Source organism: Neolamprologus multifasciatus, chromosome 13, assembly GCF_963576455.1.
Source record: "Neolamprologus multifasciatus chromosome 13, fNeoMul1.2, whole genome shotgun sequence".
NCBI classification, from domain to species: Eukaryota; Metazoa; Chordata; class Actinopteri; order Cichliformes; family Cichlidae; genus Neolamprologus; species Neolamprologus multifasciatus.
In genome coordinates, this window is record NC_140451.1 from 15,994,529 (window position 1) to 16,010,976 (window position 16,448).

The 16,448-nt window shown below is 38.6% G+C and overlaps 1 protein-coding gene across 1 annotated transcript in view; it reads left to right on the forward strand.

The window, feature by feature from the left end:
• Positions 1-16,448, forward strand: part of dst (dystonin) — a 104,812-nt gene that overhangs the window by 12,627 nt on the left and 75,737 nt on the right. Inside the window, 4 exon segments of the mRNA XM_085182055.1 lie at positions 8,917-8,978; positions 11,126-11,215; positions 13,020-13,118; positions 14,198-14,275. Coding sequence (XP_085038181.1) covers positions 8,917-8,978; positions 11,126-11,215; positions 13,020-13,118; positions 14,198-14,275 — 329 coding nt within the window.

The window sequence follows — 16,448 nt, forward strand, 5'->3', positions numbered from 1 at the left end:
CCATATCTGGGGGAGCCTGAGATGTTCTAAGAGAGAGGGAGAGTCTAAGATGTGACCTGACACCAGACGAACAAGCATACAGACACAAGCATGCATCCCCTCTATCACATACACATACACACACTCTCACACACACCCAACATGGAGGCACACAGAAATGGACGACGTACACACACTCACACTCTCCATACCCTCAGAGTGCTCTCAGTTTCGTTTTGCAGGTTTTGCCAAGATGCATTCCTAGATCATACTGCTTCTTATCTACAGTCAGTAAACAAATGCCTGATTATTTTCTTGCTATTGACCAGTACATTTTGTTTACAGCAAGTGCTAAAGCATGATGTTGTTCTTGCTGCGAGGTCCTTCACTGATCTAATCAATAAATCTCATTTCAAAAAAGCATAACAACTCTTAAAACGTCTGTCTGTCTGTCTGTCTTCGCATTAAAACAAATCTGTGCCTGAGCACAATACATGCTCTCTGTTGTATTTATATGTTGTCATGGTGATGAGACCAGCATGACTGAACCTCATTCCACAGGCCCGCTTAGCTCCGCTTACATGAGATCATCTTGTGAGTCTCTGTGTCCCACCCCTGACTCATGCTCTGGAGCCTTTCCTCTCCCGCTCCAGCAGCAACACCCTTCTCTCCCAAATGCAGTCGTTGCTGGGAAGCAGTGCCACAGTGGCGCAGTGGCAAGAGGAAGCAGCTTTCCTTGCTCCATGTTTTAAAGTGGAACAGCCATTAAATGACTTGTTCCATTGCTTTTTGTTTTGCCTTCACATCACAAAACCTGTTGGTTAAAAACCATTTCAATGCTCTTGTGATTATCCTTATACCTCGTGTAACTGCTGAAAATGAAAACATTATAAATTCATATTAGATTTAGCTATTGCTATGCTCACTTGTAAGAAATTAATGTAGCATATAAGCTTTGCAATAATGGCAAATTAGTGGAAAAACCTGAATGAATGCACGGGGATACCTGCTTTTGTACAGCGTGAAGGGAATCATTGTTTTGACTGAAAGCGGAATGGTGCTAATCATATCTTATTATTCCTTATGAAGAAGTATCTGTGGGGAAAAAAAGGTAGAGTTATTTAGTAAGGACCACTGAACCACCTTATAGATACCATTGAATATTCTGTCTCTTTTAATATTGTAAGAACAAATCTAGATAATTCTTAGCTTTGTGTATCTTATACAGTAGAACTATGCATCCATCCATCCATCCATTCATTCTCTTCTGCTTATCCAATTTAGGGTTGAAGGAGGGGTTACAACTGTCCCAGATACCATATGGTGAAAGGCAGGGTATACCCAGGACAGGTTGCCAGTCTGTCACAGGGTTAGCACAGAGAAGCAGACAACTATTTGCACTCACATTGACACCTATGAGCAGTTTAGAATCACCAGTTAACCTAACCCCAGTAACTACATGACTTTGGACTGTGAGAGGAAGCCCGAGTACCTGGAGAGAAACTGGGACAAAATAATTCAGCATGATGGAAAAATGTGGCTTTGTTTAATTTTGTTTTATTCTTATGGTCTGTAAAACAGTGTGAATTGTGAATCTGTGTTTATTTAATTTCAAAAAAGAAAAAGAATCAGTTGTTGATGTTGAGTGGTCATTGTTTTACAACAGTGGAGAGCAGCAAAATTTGAGTGCGATCTGGGTGACATCTCAATTAGGACGCTGGCAAACGTTGTGTCGGGCAAACCTGGTCAACAAAGTTATGAGATGGGCTTGATGTGTGTTATGACAAGTGTTTTGTGGGCTACATATAGAGTGAACCTGTGGCTGATTCACCCTGAGTCAATGGTCTTAGTCAAGGCCAAATATGGCCCACAGAAATCTACAGATATGGGCCACATTTGAGCCAAATATTCATTGGAGTCATGGTCCAATAAGGCAGGTGCAGCTGCTGCACAAATGGAAGCTATTGGATTGTTTGCAGCTGTGTGTGTGTGAGTGAGTGTGTTTTCAAGCAAGTGCTGTAAGTCTGTATTTATGTGCCATTAGCTATCATTAATGGCTTTCTGTTTCCTCTGCTGGATTTTGCTGAGTACCTGAGTAGTTACAGCTCATGTCTGTGGGTACGCTGCCAGCTTCATCTTTATGCTCCATTTGTATTTCATCAAGGGTCAGCTCACCCATGGGTGTAGCAGGGCACACCATTATTACACCAGAAATGGTGAGAATAGTCATTAATTATTATTTTCTGTCTGTGTAGCCAGCTAATATTGCAGCTACTGCACGTTTTCAGAAAGCGATGGCTCTTTTAATTTAATGATATGCAGCATTGGTTCATGCTGTCCCGTTGTCCCTGCCTGCACTTTCTCAGCAGCAGTTGTAGGAAAGGAGTCATAAACAAAATAATATTATGGTTTCTTCTTTACTTTAGTCTCTTCACTTTAAAAAAGCAAAGACTGACTGAACAGGTTACTCTGAAGGCTTGGCAACCTGTTCCAGTCACATACCTCTGTCTTTGCCCTACCCTACTGGCTACAATATTTCACTTACAAAGAATGGGAAAAATGCACCTTCCGGTATCTCCCCCTCTATGATGTTTTTCTGTCTTTGTTTACACCAGGAACAATGATATCAGCGTGCCTTTAAAACACACACGGATTGCAGCTGATCATATTGAACTGAGCCACCAGTCGTCCTCTGTTGTGATTCAGCTTATATAAACCTCCAATTTATAGTTTGACAGGCATAAGCTGTTGAATAATAGAATCAGTAATATTAGGTTGCTGTAAGTTGCAAGAGATTTGATGTTTAAGGGCTGACAGTCTCTCGGTCCTATCACAATTTTTTTCTGATTTGATTGACTGTGGTATGTGTCATGTGTCTCTTTCATACCTCCATCACCATCAGATTAACATTTCATTTTAGTTTGGATTATGAGTTATGGCCCTCAAAGCTATACCAGCTTAGCCGTAGATTGTATTTATCACTAATTAGGAAATGCTAGTATGCTATTTAGGGAAATATGCTAAGATAGCAAATATGGTATGTATTTGGTAAACATTCTGACTCGCCATTGTCTTTATGTGCATGTTCGCTTCAGGAGCATAATGTTAGTAGAAGAAAAGGCAGTTGAAGTAGTAGTTAAGACTGTTTTTCCTCTACTTGATCTATTTTTTTGGTAATAAAAAATAATTAAAATAATTAGCAAAACATCCAAAATAAGAAATTGAAAATGCAGTTAAAGTATCAAATAATCATAAGTAGCCACGTTTTGCATCTCCATATAGATTTTTTGGGGGTAGAAAAATAGCTCAAAAATGTCTCTTTCGATAGCAAAAGTTGCCGACCTTCGTTTGACAAAAACCAGGGGTCACCAGCATGTTGGTGTTTTGCTCAAAGCGCCACTCTTCTAATGTGCAGCCTCACAAAGCCACAGCTGTAGGCCACGAGTGTGCAGTCTTGCTTCGAAACATAATAAGTGTTTAAATAATAAACACTATAATTATGATGTAGAGTGATATAATAAATATATTTATTTCAACATTTTCAAAAGAAACACGCAAAGACTGAATAGGTTTTGTCCTAATGGAGCATTTAGTGAAAGGTTTATTTATTTATTTATTTATTTATTTAATGTATGTCAGTGTATGAGCAGGATCACTACTGTGTGGAGGAGAGCCTTATCATTTGAATTATTTGAGGGTATTTTTTTTTTTTTTAAATGACCAGAGTCACTATTAAATAAAGGTGCAATGGGTTACCTTGTAGTCTAAATAAAGCACACAGGCCTTTGCTTATTGAAGTGGCTGCAGCATAAGAGCTGTGAAAGGAGGCTGTTTAGCAAGAATGTTCAGTGGGTCCTCGTCAGTGGGTTGAAGGTTGAGTGCTCTTGAGTTTAGGCTTCATGTTTGTTTTTATTTCCTTCACATATGAGAGCAAAGGGATTACATATGGTGGACTGTGATTGGTAGAGCTTTCTTTGCTCCTCTCAGAATGTGAGAATATTTTAGGCATTGTGACATAGCAAAATACCAAAGGGTGTCCCTGTCCTTCTCTGCCAGATGTTCTCAGGAAAACTGAAATTCATCTGTTTGTGTTTCTGCTTCTGTTTAAATTATTTAATTATGAAATTACAAATTGAACAGCCAGTCAAAGGGTAGGCTGTACTACTGCTGGGTTGATTTTCCATTTTCTGAAAGTCAGTTGAAAGCAAATTAGAATCTGAATTGTTTATTTGGGTACAAAATCAGTGTCATGTGTTGAATATGTAGTTTTGAATATGCAAATTCGATGCTGGAGAACATATCATAGGATTTGATCCGTTTTGTTTTGCGCTACATCAATCAGATTCCAAAATCAAAGGATACAAACTTATACAACTTTAATCTCTGTTCAAATAAATACATTCACTTCTATTACAAGGACGACTTCACTTCACTCATCTTTGCATGGCAGAAAATGAAGGATGTCACCTGAGTGGCACAGATTATGTAGCCTGCAGTTGCAGGGGCAGCATGGTTTAGGGTTGTAGCTATTTATAGCCATGCACATGTGCTTTGCTGAGGTCTACAAATAAGTGTCTCAGGCTGACCGTTTGAATGCTGTGGGTGGACTCTTGGCTTGCACTGGGCTTGGACTGCAGACCGAGTGCACACAGGCCTCACAACAGTGTTATGCTCATCATCTAGTTTTATACAAGACTGGCTGCTGTGGCTAATGATTCACAGCTGTTTGCTGTCATTGCTAAAAGAAACTATTCACTTGAATATGTTCACATACTGCGATGTAAGACTGTGCAGTAAACAACACCTTAATTACTACCAGTTTGACTTCCTGCCTCGGTGTAAATTTGCTCATCGGAAGAAGGTTTTGATAAATGCATTCTGTAGACATCGCCTGAGGTTGTAGACGTTAGGATGGTGGTTTGTCGGGTTGGGCTTTCTACAACTTGTGATCCTTCAAACATCAACCGTTTAAAGTCAGAGGTCACAATCCAGTTATCCGGTTCCCAGACTTTTGGTGGAGGTGAATCATCTACCAAAGTAAGAACATTTAAACAGACACGTACAAGCAATCACACACTGTAAGTTTAATTACTTTGCAAAGGTTTCTGAACATCATACATTTACTACCTCAAGTATTGAGTTATTAATTCGTTCATATGATGTTTTCCTCACTTTCTTACTTATTTATTGACAATATCATAGTTTTTGGCATCATTCAGATAACTGCTAAAATGAACTGCATGGATGTTGTGTGTCACTGATGTAACTGAATGGGGTTGAGCCAGTATATTAAAGAGATTTCATCTACATACTCAAATGATATACTAATTCAGTATTTCAGAAATAAATAACACATGTTTTAGTCATTACTGAAATGCTGTATCAGTATCTACATGTTGACTTGTGACAGATAGGCGATGTGTCCAAGGTGCACCCTCCCAATCACCCTGTGACAGCTGGAACAGGCTCCCACAAACCTGAACTGGATAAGTGGAAGAAAGTAAATGGCTCAAATGCACGTTTACGCAGCATTGTTTTAGCACAATAAGGCCTCAGCCACACAGGCCAAGAGCATGGCCAGCAACCTTCTGGGAAAAATGTGTATTGCTGGACCGGTTGGTGAGCAGCTGCTGGCTGTCAGTGGATCACAAAGTCACAGTGTGTGCTAGCAATCGCTAGCAGGGGTCACTTTGACCGTGTGCAAGCACTCGGCAACCAATCTTCTCAAACGACCCGTGGTTGTCAGGGGTGTCATTGACCAGTCTCTGCCTGTGTCACTGGAACCTTAAATGTGGCACCGCATATAAGGTGAAACAAAAGTCCAAGCAGTACAATCATAGAATTTATTAACTGTAATAAGTAAGTGTGCGATAAGGCTGATAAAGTTTTATATTATGAGGAGACGTTTGTATAAACACATTAGGTCTGACTTAAGTTTAGAGGGGCAGAGATTGAGTACTTGCTGTTTAATATCTGATCTTCACTGATTTCATATGTCACTAATATGTCAAATATTAGTGACATATATGACAAATAATATGTCACTAGAATTATAAGGCATACTTTTCAGGCTGCGCTCAAAGAGTACTTTTATTCTTGTCCTCAAGAGTCCTCAAGAGGGCACCATACCACTAAACTCACTTTAATAATATTTAGGAAGCTTATTTACAGTAATGACTTGCTTTGTAGCACATAATAATATGCTAAATATTTCATTATCTATTTATACTGTATTTAAGAATGAATGGCAGCAATAATGTCAACCTGATTGCCATGACATTTATTGATATGAGTGTATTGACTGTGCGCTATCAGTAATCTGTGAAGTATGTGAAATCATGTGCTCTAAGGTTATCTGTTACTGACTGTGATTGAAAGCTGGTTGATGACACTTCTTTCGGCTCCTGACCTCTGCTCTGAGCTGTAGAGTTTCCTGGAAAATTTGCCCAGTCAATCTATATTAATGAGCTTTTCGGGAGAGGTTTATGCATTATGCAGCAGAGAGCTTAGACATGGGCATTACACACCAAATTGGTGTCCTGCTGCAGAGTGCGCTGCTTTATTTCTGTGTGATTAAGCTGCACGATGGAGTCACAGGGACATTCACATCAGCAATGACACAGCAGTGCTGCTGGGAAGGGGTTTCACTGCATCTTTTCCTTTCAGTTTGCTTCTCCTGATTAGTTTTGTTGCACTGTATCTTTTTTCTTTTTTTTAATTCAGTCTTTGAGCTTTGTGCAGATTATCAAAAAAGTAATAGTTATCAGTCCAACCCACTTTTGAATTCTCAGCTGCTTTTAATCATGCACTATTTTTAGATGAGCTAAATGTACAAATCTGCAGAGAATACAGTCACAGAGCTCTGAAGGCGCCTGGTTCTGTAAATGCATGTTTCGAGCTTCATTATAAACCTGAAGGACTCTTTCCCTTCACATGCAAAGCTGCTATATCATTGAAAAGGGAGCTTATATACTATCTGGACATCTTTCAGACTCTGTGACTCCACAGAGAATATGCTGTCCTTTATAAACTTAGGTAGATACAGAGTGGCTCAGTTCTTGTTAGAAACTAATGCTTTCAAGACACAGGATTACAATATTACAAACAAATATTATAGTTGTTTATCAACCAGCCATGCATTGCAATACAGTGTGTTGGATGTAAGTATGCAAGTTTCTGAAGCATCATTTGTCACAACAAGAGCACTTTCATTTTTTGTCTTATATAACTGTGATGTTCAGTATGATAAGAAAACAGATGAAGGACTTCAACTAAAAACTGTTATTATTCATGTTGCGTAATAGGAGGTTTTGGCCGTTCTTTTACTTAAAGTGTTCTCAGTTGTTTTTCCTGGAGTAAACATTTTAAGTCTTGGTGGCAGTTGAACAATAGAAAGATGATTGTTTTTGCACTCTTGAAAATTGGGGCTCACAGTTGAGCATGTTTATATTGCACAAGATGCATCTGATATGTGAAATAGTTAAGTGAGACATGATGTCATGAGAAAATGTGATACATGGCTTAAAGAAACTAGTTCTTCATTAATAGTCAGCTAACAAGGAGCATTTTCTCCGTTTTCCTTTTTTCCATGAGGCACACTGACTTTCTTATATGATTTTTGAGCGCTGCTGCTAGATAAACAGTGAACCACATGGAAACCAAAATTAGAATGGAAAACCTGACAGGACTCGTTCTGGAAGTTTGACGAGAGAGGGAGTCACAGCTAGAGCCCTAGAGGGTGGTTGGCAAGCAGGCGAGAAGAGGGAGACCGTTGCTGCTGCCTCTTCTTCAGTCACTTATCCGCATGGCATCTGTGTACCTGGATAGCGATCCTCTCGACAGCCCTCGGGAAGGCGTGCAGACAATGAAGTACCGCCTAAAGACAGAGAGGGAACGTAGGGAGCGCTTGGTAGCGCTAATGTGCTGCATGGGTTCGTCTTACTGGTTTTTGTCATTTCCTTAAAAAGATTAGTCATGCCTGTACTTGCTTCTTACTAACTGCAGGTAAAATGTCCTTATGCAAAACTTATTTTGCAAGCCTAATCTTCCACGCTGAAGATTAGTAAAGACAGGAGGTTATCTGTGTTGTTCGTCTGCAGTAAGAGCTTCAGGCTTCCACAGTGTTGCTGGAATGAATGTGATCTGGCCGACAGATGGTGTAGTCATGTTATTGATTGAGCATGTGAGTTTTTTTCTGTTCAATCAGGATAAGTTGCTGGAAGCTGGAAGATGTGGAATCAGGGGAAATGAGTCATAGCTGTAGTGACAGGGTTGATTCTGGTTTGCCTCTGCCAGTGAATGGACGTCCAACTCAAAGAAAAATATGATGAAAAATATTAAACAAGTCACTGTTTAGAAAAGAGTGTCGTTTTTCTCAGTCGTTATTATGTTACTGAGAAACATATTTTAAAACTTAACTCAATTTTTTAGTTTTCTTTTTTTTCTCATTTAATTGCATCCATTTGTTTCCTGGTTCCACCTATATGCCATTTTCTGCAAGAAGTCTGGCTGCTATGGTGACGCAAAACAAAAAACACTGTCATACAGTTATTTCTGTCTCTTTAGAGACACTGGGGCATATTTTCTCTACTTACTTTTCAACATGATTTTCATCAAAGCTGTAAATCCACAAACTAATATTACAGATTGACTTACTGGCACATTAAAGATATGATTTTACTTGAAACACTTACAGCACATTTTAGATGCCTGTCTGTGGGGAAAAACAACCACCTTTACCTTCATGCATACATTGGGGAAGATTTTATTTCACACTTTGCATAATGTAATCTATACACCACTTGTTAGTGCATCCCAAGAGGTTATGTAGAATAAGTATGCACAGCAGGATTAAGCTTCTTTAGTGGTGGCATTTACAAAAAGGGGTGTATGTTGCCAAAACACCAAATCTAAAGAAAGTGTTTTTTTTCTCTGCAGATGAAAGAGACAGAGTGCAAAAGAAGACGTTTACAAAATGGATAAACCAGCATCTGGTGAAGGTAAGAATCATTGCTGATTTATGAGTGCTTCTTTTGAACTTCTAAATTATTTTTTAATATCCCAATTTCTGTGTCCATGGTGTTTATAGATTCAGTCTGAATTCTTGTTAGTGTTCCAACATTTTTTTCTCCACAGCAGCTTGAAAAACCCTTTTCATGTTCTTCATTATTTATTGGCTAAGTAATATGACTTTCCCTGTTAGGTCTTAACACGTTAACATTCCTCCTCAGATGTTATTAAAGCTTATTAAAAGTCATTTAGAAGGACATGCTCTGCTGCACCATTGCAGCAAATGATTGCCTTTTGTTGACTCAGGAATTTGAAATGCTTACTGTGGCGTTTTAATCTGTGTGGATTTAATGAAACACGTTAGCAGACAGACAGACAAGCACGTCTTGTCTAATATGTCTTTGTAATAAAAGAATCTGGGCGCAATTTACAGTGTTGTCTTTATGAGGTTCTTGCGTAAGTGGTCCATTAATCACCAAAGTCTTAATTATGTCCAGTATGTAATGCGAGTTATAAATATGTAGTTAGGTTACATTTTTTTCATTCGCTTCAGTTTAAAAAAAGTCCCTAAAAAGAAAAGAAAACATATTGAAGCAGAGAAAAAAGTGAGCTGCTCATTAGTTCTGATTAGTTCTTAATCCTATGCTCCTGTGAGTAGGACGTCTTTATCTGTCTGTGGTATTAAAACTGAATAAATGCCAATACAACAAACATTTTGAAGCAAAAATAAATGTCCGGCTTTGTTTTGTGCAGCCACTTAATCATGCAACTCTTTGCATTAGCTTCCCGAATGAGGAGCGTTTTTAATCCATTCGTAGTCAAATGTGGTGTCATGCAAAAATAAATTCAATGAACAAAGCAAAATATAAAAAAGCATTTTGACTTTATATTATATATATAGACATGCATGCATCTGATTGCTATTAAGATGTATGTATAAGATGTAATATTTCTGGTCTTGGAAGGATGGCTTGCACTGAAATGCACCTATATGCCTAAATTCATTAAGTTTCTGCCATGTGATCGGCTAGATATTTGAGTTAACCATCACTTGAACAGGTGTACCTATTAAAGTGTCTGGTTAGTCTATATATGACCGCTTAAGTGTATTTTGTGCTTTTCATGCAATTATCAGCAAATACGAGGATAAACTTGGAATAAAGAACTGATTTCAATCAGTCCTCTATGGGCCTCCTGTTATCAGTGACTGGTTATGACTTATGGATGGCTGGTTGCATGTGAGGTTAAGCAGAAATGTTTTATTATTTTCAATAGTAAAAAAAAATAAAAGGGTGAACAAGAAGAATCTACTATTTCCTACCTTGAGGAAATGCTTGCTACAGCTTGCACCAACACACCATGTAAACTTTACCACAATCTTGGCAGAAGAAATAAGGAAATAATGTCTTCTGTTTGTACTACAGTAAAGCATGACACATCGATAAATCTATAGATAGTAATACCATCAGAAACGTTTTACCCCTAGTTGTTTCAACTTGACTTAATGGTTTTACTGTAATATTTACATTGTATTCTCTGATCCACCGACAGATTTTGGGCCACTTTAGGTTATTGTAATGTCTGTGTGAGCAGGCCTCAGATGTGGTCCCGGAGAATTCAGAGGTGCTGAATAATAGTCTGGGACCTGCTTTGCTGATCCAGTAACATAAGGGTACAGGACTATTTTGGCTCTACAGCTGTGGCCACTATCTGCGATTACAGTGCTGGAAGCCCTGTGTGAAAGCAGGTCATCGGGCAGCAGGGTGATTTCAGAGGGGCGGTATTTAGGGCAGGAAGGAGAAATTGGCCTGCTGCAAGGAGGAAGCATCAAACTGGATTTGCAAAGTGCCTTTCGCAGGTGTTAAGATGAGGTGTCACAGTGATATCCTGCTACAACTCAACAGATTCAGCGTGTTTTAAGAATTTGATCTAAAACAAGTTTTCCCAAAATTAGACCATAAATGAAACCAATTTAAGTGATTGACACATGGAAGCATCAACAAAAACAATGACTGCCAAGCCAACTTTATGAATGTGATAGACCTTCATTGTTTGTGAGATCTGTTCTTAAAATGTTTTTAAAACTACATGATGCATGCAGTTAGTTTACAGTGTCGTTTCTTCCCTGTTTGTGTAGGTACGAAAGCATATAAATGATCTTTATGAAGACTTACGAGATGGACATAACCTGATCTCGCTGTTGGAGGTTTTGTCTGGAGATACACTGGTGAGTTCATGTTTTTCTGTTACTCTAGTCATAAACACTGACAGTGTTTTGGTACTTGTGGATCCAGTTGAATTCTTAGCCTGAGGAGTTTCCTATGAGACCAGTCTTACAAACCCAGATTCTCATTTGACTTTAATAAACAGAGTGCGAGAACTGTTCTTTTTCCCATGGGGCACTATGTCATACCTTCTCATAACTGATGCACTGGCCCTTCCCTCTTCTTACTCACATGGCTTATGGTGGGAGGGAGGGATTCTTGGGAGAAAACCATCCGATCACTTTTCGTATTCACCAAAACCCACTCATCAAAATCCCACTTTTAATGAATTTTCCTCTCTGTCTTCTCTGTGACATCAATGCAACTTCCTCATGTGGTCATTCTTTTAATTTTTTGAGCTGTTCTACTCAGTCTAAGCTGAATGTGAGCGGTAGAGTATGTCTTTTGTTTTTTACATTCACATGTTACTTGTTTATTTGTGATAGTAGTAGTGGTAGCAGTAGTAGCAGTATTACTTCTCAAGTTGTGCCAAGCTCATGTGAGATTTGATATAACATTTAAGTAGTGAAGGAATTTTGTCTGTCATTCAGAAATGTAAACTCTAAATTAGCTCTGTGGTTGCCCACTGTGGTTTCTGACACATTAATTGGAGCACTTAACAAACTTGTTAACAAGCTTTTTCGCCCTCTAACTCCTGAGGCTGCTTTTAAAACAGGTGATATAAACAGTTGCATCACAGCTCAGAGGAATAATCACTTTACTTTCAGTGCTTCACTCAAAACAACTAAAAAACAGTCTCTACCCTCATGAGCACGAAGCAATAATTTAGAGTAAAATGCATGTGAAATAAATAAAATTGAAGGTTCATTTATGAAAACAATTAATTATTAAAGATAATACACTTGGTTTAAACTGATGTATGCTAAACACGTCAATTTAATTTGACAATATGCATTAAATTTCATATTTTATATTTGACTTTATATATACGATGTCAAATCTTTTTAGGTGGGCAGAATTGCATTGAAAAAATATAAACAGTTAAATCAAAGCATTGGGATTTCTTCTAGTTACTGAAGTCTCTTGAACACTTAACTCTCCCATAAGAGACAGATGCTACTGTAGGTCTGTGCCTAAAAAGTCATGTCATCTCCCATTAGTCCAATTGGCAGAGGACAAAAATAACAGAAGCTTTTGGCATCCTTTTGCAAGTTGCCTAAAGTAATTTTACAGTCAATAGCAACACTTTGCTGAAGCCACTTTCTGTCATGCAAAACCTGAAATGACCAGGAAGTGAAAATGAGATAGATTTTTTTTCAACATCACCAGTCACATTTTTTTTTAAAATTTGTGTTTCTGACCAGCATTTTAAAATATGTTAATCTGCAGTATCGAGTAGTCGTACTGTGAAAATGTATACTTAAACATAACTGAAAGTAAAAACTATGTAGCTGCAATGCTTTAGTATTTTATTCATCTGTTAACTTGTTAATCCTTTATTTACCTGAAGTACGTTCAGATATTTTTTGTGCATACTGTAGTACATGTCAGTGTTAATATGTTGCTACTCTGTATATTTAGACTGCATGTAGTCCCATGCAAGGAATCCCAGCAGTTATTCCCCGTTAGTATGACTAACTTTCATCCTCCTGCATATCTGTTTTCTGTTTACATCCCACTTTCCTCCTCCTCTGTTCTCCACTCTTTGACTTGTTTCTGTCCACTGTCTAACTTCCTTATGATTTGGCCGCTGTGTGTGTCCATGTCTTCCTCTTCTTCCCCATGTGTTGCCTTTTCGATGATAAGCCAAGGGAGCGTGATTTTCTGAAGACTTTGCGGTTGGTGAGTGGGACAGACGCATGCGCAGTTGAGCAGCATGGAGACACGGTGGATGATGATAAGGGGGTACGTGTGGCTTGCCCTCCCACCCCCTTTAGTAACAAACTAATTCAGGGCGTGCTGTGACAAGTTAACAGAAGCACAGACACAATCCCACTATAGGATTTGTGCTTACTGTAGTCTAAAATACTTGCTTTAGCAGGGACGAATTTTACACTTGGCCATTTTATTTTTTCTTCTATGAAGCACTTTGTTTCATAGTCACCTTTTTTCATGAGCACGTTATATAATTTCGTTCATATTATAATGTGATACTGATGGCACAGAAAAATGTGCCCTTGATCCAAAGACCCAGGCTTTTTAATTTTCAGTTTTTGTTCCTGTTAAAAAAAGACAGAGCGATTTGGCTCACTGATCTTGCAAAATCATTTAAAAGATTCAATAAAATATGACAGAAGCTGTCCATAAAGCTTGGGTCTTTATACTCATTTCACTAGCTTTGCACATCATTAGTCATACAGTCAAAACTCTTCAGTCTTGCGTGATGATCTGGACATTTTTCATATGCTGCTTTTGAGAAGAAGGCTTCAAAAGGGGAACTGAGTACCATTCACTACCCAAATGGGGTTTATATTTATGGTGTCATTTCATCGTTACTAAACAAAACAAGGTAGCTGAATGCAGTGCAAGTCTTTAGCTGCTGCTGCATCCTGGCTTGAATGCATTTTCCATTTCATGACCTCATTCAGTGGCCCCTGACTATTCACAAACATCTGCCGCAAGAGATCATATTATGCAACTTTCTGCGATGATTTGAAGACAGACATGTGAATAATATTAATTTATTCAGGTCATAGCTAAGGAAGCGTGATTTGTTATGACATGTTCAGGTGGTAATGGTGGAAAATGTTCTAAGACGGTACGTGATATGTAGCATATCTTCTTTAGGGAGATGGCCACTGTTGTTGTGCAAAGAGCTTTTGTTTGTTTGCTCTTTTATGTCATCTTACCAGAATAGTGGGTAAGAACCTTAGACGCATGTCCCGTTTCCTCCATGTCATTTGTATTGTTTTAAAATGTGTCCTTTAACATTGAGAAGATCCTGATTTGCACACATGGCTCCCTTTCCCTTTTTATGTCCACAGCCTCGGGAAAGAGGGAGGATGCGCTTCCACAGACTCCAGAATGTACAGATAGCGCTGGACTATTTAAAGAGGCGGCAGGTAAGGAATAGTGACTGGAGTAATTTGCCACACACTTTTTAAATTATACACCATCAGCTTGACTATTGGAAATCAGCTTGCATACAAAGCTGAAAAAACAGCTGAAAGTTTCCATAAAAAGTAGCTGTAATTTTTATACTTTGATTTGGTAATGAATTAGAGTTAGATCCAAATGTTTTTGGCCAATTACACTTTTATTTTGGTCATTTGACCTCTGTATTCCACCACAGTGAATTTTAAATAAAACAGTTAATATCTGATATAAATGCAGGCTTTCAGCTTCAATTCAGGGGGTATTACAAAAGTACTGCATTAACTGTTTAGGAAAGCAGTTTTTATGGACAACCCCCCATTTTCAGAGGCTCAAAATTAATTGTTTAGTGGTTAGACCTGTTCTCTCATTATTCCAGATAAAGCATCTGGCATTGATTCCAGATTTTGAGCTGGAGCTTTGCAGCTGTTCACTCTAAATCTCGATATGAGGTCCGTGGAGGCCATCATTTGGCTGAAAACCGAAAATGAGCCTACTAGAGAGATATCTAAGATTTTAGGAGTGGCCAAGTCAATAATCTGTTACCTTCTTAGAAAGGAATGGACTGACCTGCTCAGAACCAACAAAAGGTCTGCACAGAAGACAACAAAAGTAGAATATAACACAAATCTTTATTTGTTTATGAAAATTAGCTTCTTAATATCTAACCATGTCGAGCCCACATTCTTGAGGAGGTAGGTGTATCATTACCAGATTTTGCATTCAAGAGACCCTTTCATAAATAGAAGTGGGTTTGCAACAAAGTGGAAGCCACTGGGTGCTCTCAAGAAACAAGAAGGGCAGATTAGAAACAGCCAGAGCCACAAGTGAAACCAAGATTAATTTTTACCAGTGTGATGGGAAGAGAAAAGTATGGAGAAGGAGAGAAATGGCCTTGGAGCATTTCACCTCATCTATCAAACATGATATAGAATATATCATTGGATGGGAGTCTATGACTGCCACTGGAACTGGGTCACTAGTGCTTATTGATAATGTGACTGCTGATAGATGTAGTAGGAAGAGCTGTGTACAGAAATGTACTTTCTGCTCAGATTCAGACAAATGCTACAAAACTGACAGACAGAGCTTCACAGTACAAATGGTTAATGACCCAAAGCATACTACTCACCCCAAGAGAGCATAATTTTCAGATGTGAGACCCACAAGGAAGCAGCAGCTGAATGTTGCTGCAGTAATGGCCTAGCAGAGCACCTCATAGGAGGAAACGGCCTTTGGTGACATCTATGGGTTTTAGACTTCAGACAGTCATTGACTACAAAGGATTTTCATTCAGCTACTAAAAACAGCCCTTGCAACGCTTTGTTAAACCCCTTGAATTAAATCTGAATGTCTGCATTTCAGTTACATTGTCATTTGATTACAATTTGATTAATGTGCAGTAAAATTGTGTTGGTGTACAGAGGCAACATTAATTAACTGTCTCATGCCCTCAAGAACCTATGGATTTAAGTACACATAAAGTCTTACAAATGGTTTACACAAATATATCAGTTCATGTTTAGGGGTAGCTATCTGTTTGTTTATACAGCGAAAAAGCTGATATCTGGGTTCAAGCAGGTTCTCAGACACTGCCACCATCAGACACAGCTGGATTCATGGCATTTTTCTGTTTCCTTACAAAAAAAATCATGAAACATGAACAGTAATAGCAGCATTTAAGGAGCGCTGACTGCAAATCCCATCAGTGGGATTTCAGAGAGCTTTGATTGCATCCCCCTCCCCCACCATGCTCAGGATGAGAAGACGAAGGCAGCCTGGTTGAGCCACAGCCAGATGTGACGTAAGGCTCGAGACAAAGGATTCATAGATTGCAACAAATGAGTTGTCCTATTGTTTTGCTTCAGTACATACCAGACACATGACGCAACTTCTGTAGTCATAGCATGTAAACTGTCCAAACTGAACTTTGATTGATTACAGCTGTTACAGATGATCTGATGGGCAGTGGAGGAGTTCGTTATTAAATGCTATAATATCTAACTGTGGTCAGACTATTTTAATTTTTTAGTAGTTTCCTGCTTTATTTGAAGGGGGTGTGTAAAAAGTGCACTTTTTTCATTATATTATGTTATAAAACGTTTAATTACTACAAAACATTAACCAGTTCCCCTCAGTGCC